The sequence below is a fragment of the Hipposideros armiger genome, unplaced genomic scaffold, assembly GCF_001890085.2.
Source record: "Hipposideros armiger isolate ML-2016 unplaced genomic scaffold, ASM189008v1 scaffold_333, whole genome shotgun sequence".
NCBI lineage: Eukaryota > Metazoa > Chordata > Mammalia > Chiroptera > Hipposideridae > Hipposideros > Hipposideros armiger.
In genome coordinates, this window is record NW_017731683.1 from 433,470 (window position 1) to 439,438 (window position 5,969).

A 5,969-nucleotide genomic window follows, 5' to 3' on the forward strand; every position below is an offset into this window, starting at 1 on the left:
TCAATTTTATTTGCATTTATCTGCAACTTTATTATTTTATTTTCTAAAGAGTCGAGATGCTTTCTGTTTAATTTTTGCCTGATGATCTATAAAAACTAGAGCTGAATTATAAATGAAACTGCTTTGTTAAGAACAACAAAGAGTAAGGCTGTAGAGTTGTGAAGCTGGACACTAAATCAGTATTCCAAACCCAAACTCTATTGCTGCTATCTCATTAAACAGCATTGGGTAGACGTTTAAAGATTTTTATACATTTTAATTCAGCTGATCACTTGATTTAAAACTGCATTGATTTTTTTTTTCTAATTCATTCTTGGGCATGTATATCACGCTAAATATCAAAACCGATTTGAAACTATTTAAGGCTGTCTGTGTAACAGGGTATTACATTCTTGGAGAGGCTTCCTTTCCCCGTGTTAATTTTCATTTTGCTGTTGCTTTCATTTCCCCTTGAGCTTTTGCTTTTAAGAATTATTGTTCATTCTTTTCACCATCTACCCCAATCGTTAAACAATTAAACCTTCATCAGGCAGAGCAGCAAGAGACTCTGTGGATAATGATGAGGTTGGAAACTCCCCTGCACAACCTGTTGGTTCATCTTGGAAGGAGAGTGTCATGCCAAGTTATCTTTATGTGCTCATGAATAATGTTCTAACGAGGGTGGATGGAGAGATGAGCATAAAGGAAGGAATGATGGTAATAGTCATCTTGGCAAAGCATGCTAATGCCTTCACAAGATGCTATCTACGCTCGCTGCTAAATGAGATGCATTTAAGTTAGCAGCCCCTATAGCTATGTGCTATTTTACAGAATCAACTAGAAGAGAAAGGGATTTAGAAGGCCCTCATAGAACCATAAAATAACTGTAGATAGAATACCCATTTAACCCCGAGTTTGTGGTACATTAACCGTGTGGAGTGGTCCGGAAAGTAGAGGTGGGATAGGCAGGCAGGAAGTTCATATGAAGGCACCCACAGTCTCCACCTACCTTTAATTCTGAGCTTCACACTGAACTCTGAAGTAACCGAGATTTTTTGCTGTTGATGTTTCCTAAACACAGACTTTCAGAGTGGGATATCGGGTTTTTCGTGCGGAGATACGTCTGTTTAAAACCAGGAATCACTGGCAGTGACATTTGGGCACGAAAACTTGGAAGATTAAACTGTAAACATTGATCATGGAAATCAAAGAGGAAGGTGCGTCAGAAGAAGGCCAGCACTTCCTTCCCACACCCCAGGCAAATGATACTGGGGACTTCCCGCTGACAAGTAAGTATGCGTGTGCCCCTCCTTGCAACTCGGACAATGCAAATTGGGTTGACTAAACACACGCACGCGTGTGAATTCACAGAAACTTGGGTTCTAACAAATGACATGAGCTGAACTAATTTTGTTCCCTTTGCACTACTCATGGTGTTGTGAGTCTATGATGTGCCTGCTATCTTTTATCTTTGGTGAAATAGAAAATAATAGCCCATGAAACTGTAAAATATATCTAATAGTAGAATCAAAGTTCTTGAATGTGTATTAAGACACTAACAAATACTTCAAATCCGCCTTCTATTTACCATTCGTATAATCTCATGTGGAGCTATTTTTTAGAACATAGACATTTTCTCTTTAAAACCTAAGACATTTAAATTGAAAGCGTTAGGGCAAAATGGCTGCACTGCATGCCTAGGCTGTCACTGCCATACCTGAGAGCACTGAGCTACATAAATAGAGCAAGCTTGGAGGTTTGGCCAAGATTTACATTTGAATGTTACAGTTGGGTTTTGTGCTACTCACATAATTAAAATCGTTGGAAGAATTGTATGTTTTCTCTCATGTTTAAAATTCTAGAGTTTGGGTTTTATTGTTTAGCATGAATTGTGTCTTTTTCTTTTATTGTCCCCCCCCACCCCACCCTCGGAAGATTTCTGTTGCCCAGTTATTAACACAGGCAAACATATTCCTGGCCTCTTATTTAATTTACATTATAAAAATATCTTTAGAAAATGGTATTTGTCAGATGCATTTTTTGAGAAATTTGGTCATGAGTGCTTACAGGAGAGTTAATTGTTAATAACCTTTAAGAAAATCCACCCAATTTGAAATGCACAAAGGCCTACCTAATGATTGTTATTCTCACCTCTCTTGGAAAGTCTCAAATTGTTAACCATAGCATTGTTAAATATTGGCAGGAAAAGAAAATAAATGGTTACTATGCAAAAACTGTGAACTCTGTAAATTAAAAAAAAAGGTGATTTTTATACAAATAGGTTGTTCTAACAATATATTATTGGTGACCACATGCTAGTAAATTTAAATTGTATCGGATGAATGCACTAGTAAAAATAAACAAGGAAAGGATTTGTATAATATTCTTACATTGATTCCCAAATGGTTTACGTTTTCATAAATTTAGTTTTGCTTCTTTGGTCACCCATGAGCGGTGACAAATGGCATCCCCGTCCCCATCCACTCTTGTTTGAGAAGCCCCTGCACTGTATGTGGTCTTCGAGCATCTACCACATTATCACTTACCACAGCCTGCTCTTTGTACCTATTAATCTTTAAATGTTTCCATTTCCTTACCTTTGCTCTCAGACTCACTTTCTTTTCCACTTCATCTTAAAGCATTTAGCCATGGTATTACATTAAAAAAAAAATCTCAAAACAAAAGAAATAGAAGCATTTAATAGCATGTTGAGCTATTAGTAAGTTGGCAGTATAACCACCAGCATAATGTCCTTCGTACCCTAACTAGAGATATCCTTTTAATTAATAATTTACTATTTATAGCAGGTTGGAGTGCTTTGAAAGAAAAACCCATGTAGGAGAGTACTCTGGTGAGGTCAGCCTTTTTGAAGGTTCCACCTCCGTCTACATGCATCTGAAACAAACAGACATAGTTGAGAAATGTTTTATGTTTGACATGACTTACAGTATTTCTGAGATTCTTTTTGGCCATGGAGCTAAATAGATCAATCAAATCTTTAATCCTCTAATTCTGCTACTAATATTATGTCCTACCCTGGGAACCCTCCCCCCTTCTTATAAGCCTGATTAACTGAGTTTATTTATTTTGCTAAAAATGTATTAATACATTCTGGGCAGGCGGAAGCATAATAATATTCATTGATGTGTTTGTGATAACGAGTTAAATATCTTTCATCTGAATTCTTACCTATCATTTATAGATATTCAGAAGACTCCAAATGAACCTCAGTTGGAATTTGTCCTCGGTAAGAATTCCATCTTACTTATATCGATAAATAAAATAATACTTTGTATATAGAGTTTACAAGTGATGTGTACATTACTTGTACCATTATATCTCTTACTAACAATTATGAATATCGTTCTAGAAAAATATTTCATTCTATGAGGTAAGTGCTGTTTTTTGAAATTTGTAAGTCAAGGAGCAGGTCAGTTCCCCACCCAAGGACCTCGTGCTCAGTGGTGACAGAGTTGTGCCTCTCATCCGGGCCTGCTGACCACAGGCCCAGTGTCCAGCACTCATCTCATACAGTGACTATAATAGATTTTGTTGCTAATCAACATTTCTGGAAATCTATGTGTCTAATTATTTACTCCTGGGGCTGGAGATGGACCACATGTGGAGTTTTCTTGTTTGTTTGTTTATTTTCCTTTATGACACTTTTTAAGATTCTTGCTCCTTTTAGTTTCACTCACTCAAAAATATCTTCTTATTCTTCCATCTTGAAAATGGAAGTATGCTTTCATTTTGAGGCATAATTTATTGAGAACATAAATATATATATTAAATTAAATTATATATTAAATTAAAACAAATATATATATATGTGTGTGTGTGTGTATATATATATATATATATATATATATATATATATACATAGTTGTTTGTTTTCTATTTCTAGTAGACTTCATTTATTTATTTTAAAGATTTTTATTGGGGAATTGGGAGATGGGAACAGTGCTGGGGAATTGGGGGAAGGGGAACAGACAAGTTGCTGTCCTTTTGTTCTTCAGTCTAGTTGTGGAGGACGTTGCTTCACTGGCCCAAGTTGGCACCATCATTGCGCTCTTCCCGGGTGAGGCAGATCAGTCACCGGCTTCTGGACGGCTGCTCACTGCGGCTGCTGGCCGCTCACGCTGGCTGCTGGCGACACACGGTAGCCCATGGCAACCCACTGCCACAGGGACTGCAGCCTACGTCGTTGCCTGCGACTCATGGCAGCCCAGCTCCAGGTTGAGCTGTTGTGCAGCATCTTAGCTGTGGAGGGCAGTGTCACTGGCCCTCATATGTGGGATCTGAACCGGGGCCCTCTGGCGTCCCAAGCCAGTGCTTAACCAACCCGCCACTCTACCGGCCCTAGTAGACTTTATTTTTAGAGCAGTTTTAGGGTCACTGAAAAATTGAGTAGAGCGCCTAGAGATTTCCCATCTACCTTCTACCCTGACAAATGCATATCCTCCCTCATTCTCAACATACCTTGCCAGAGTGGTCCATTTGTTACAGTTGATGAACCTACACTGACATCGTTATCACCCAAAGTCCATAGGATTCGCTCTTGGCATTACTCATTCTATGTGTTTGGACAGTGCATAATGACTTGTATCCATCACTACAGTATCGCAGAGTATTTTCACTGCCCTATATATCCTCTGTGCTCCACCTGTTCATCCCTCTCCCCTAAACCCCAGCAACTACTGATCTTTTTACTGTCTCCATAGTTTTGCCTTTTCCAGAATGTCAGATAGTTACAATAATAAAGTATGTAGCCTTTTAAGATGGGCCTCTTGCACTTTGTTACATGCATTTAAGTTTCTTCTCTATATTTCTGTGGCTTGATAACTCATTTTTTTTTTTAGCACTGAATACTATTCCATTATCTGGATGTACCACAGTTTATTTATCCATTTGCCCACTGAAGGACATCTTGGTTTCTTCCAAGTTTTGGCAATTTTGAATAAAGCTCCTATAAACATCTGTGTGCAAGTTTTTGTGTAGCCATAAGTTTTCAACACATTCGGCAAATACCAAGGAGCACAATTGCTCGATCATAGGCAAAGAGTACATTTAGTTTTGTAAGACATTACCAAACTGTCTTCCAAATTGAGTATAATTTGTTTTTTTAATATTCTAGTTTTGTTATAAATGTAGCTAAAAGGTGCTGTAAGTGAAGGATTCTAGATTTTTCATCTTCACAGTTATTAAGAAACAGACAGAAATGTCAAAACTCAAGAAAATTCTATGGTAACACCTGAAGTTATACTTTCTTTTCTGGAGAGTTCTCAGATATAGAAAGAACTTGTTTTCAGAAAAGGGAGCTGAGGAGCAAAAGAGGCCTAGCTTCTCTTGATTCCCTGACTCCGATCCTTACCACTTGACCCTTTCTCCAGCCGTCTTTCATTTTTAAGGAAAAAAAAAAAAATTCTTTTTTTTTTTTTTTTAACCTTTTTGACAGGACTTCTAAAAAGCAAAGATTTGTTTGAGGGTTTGGTATATTTCAAAATACAAATAAAGTCGTCCTATTTGCATCCCGGACAACAGGGGTATCTGAAGGAGGCAGAAGCAATTAGAGTAAAGGATGTTAGGCAAACATGGCCAACTGTGAAAAAACAGGATGTCTGGGCCAAATACCTGTCTTCTGTTTCAATTATAGTGATCTGTCTTGGTCAAAGACCTAACTATACTATTCGTTTTGAAAGCCCGGTCAATTTCAGTAGCAATGCCGTCATCACTTGTGTTTCTGTCTTTGAATCATAGATCTAAAAGACGAGCAGCTGCAAGGATTGATTCATGATAGTAGGCCTCCCATTTAAAACAAAACAAAGCAAAAGACTTTAAATATCTTTTTTCATATTTATTCAGAAAATGCACTAGGATTTCTAACAATAGATGATTTTATCTTATCATAGAGCAAGAGATCCCTGACAATTAAACAAAAGAAAGTTTATTTAGAGTCTTCAGGGGATTGAGTTGTTGATGCTGAAATATAC

At 37.5% G+C, this 5,969-nt stretch overlaps 1 protein-coding gene across 1 annotated transcript in view; it reads left to right on the plus strand.

Annotated features, from left to right (window-relative positions):
- The first annotated feature begins 1,177 nt into the window (after positions 1–1,177).
- The window catches only part of LOC109392502 (type II inositol 3,4-bisphosphate 4-phosphatase-like), a 285,313-nt gene continuing 280,521 nt past the window's right edge, over positions 1,178–5,969 (plus strand). Inside the window, exons 1-3 of the mRNA XM_019661040.1 lie at positions 1,178–1,268; positions 3,182–3,226; positions 5,435–5,550. Coding sequence (XP_019516585.1) covers positions 1,178–1,268; positions 3,182–3,226; positions 5,435–5,550 — 252 coding nt within the window. The remainder of the gene's footprint in view (positions 1,269–3,181; positions 3,227–5,434; positions 5,551–5,969) is intronic.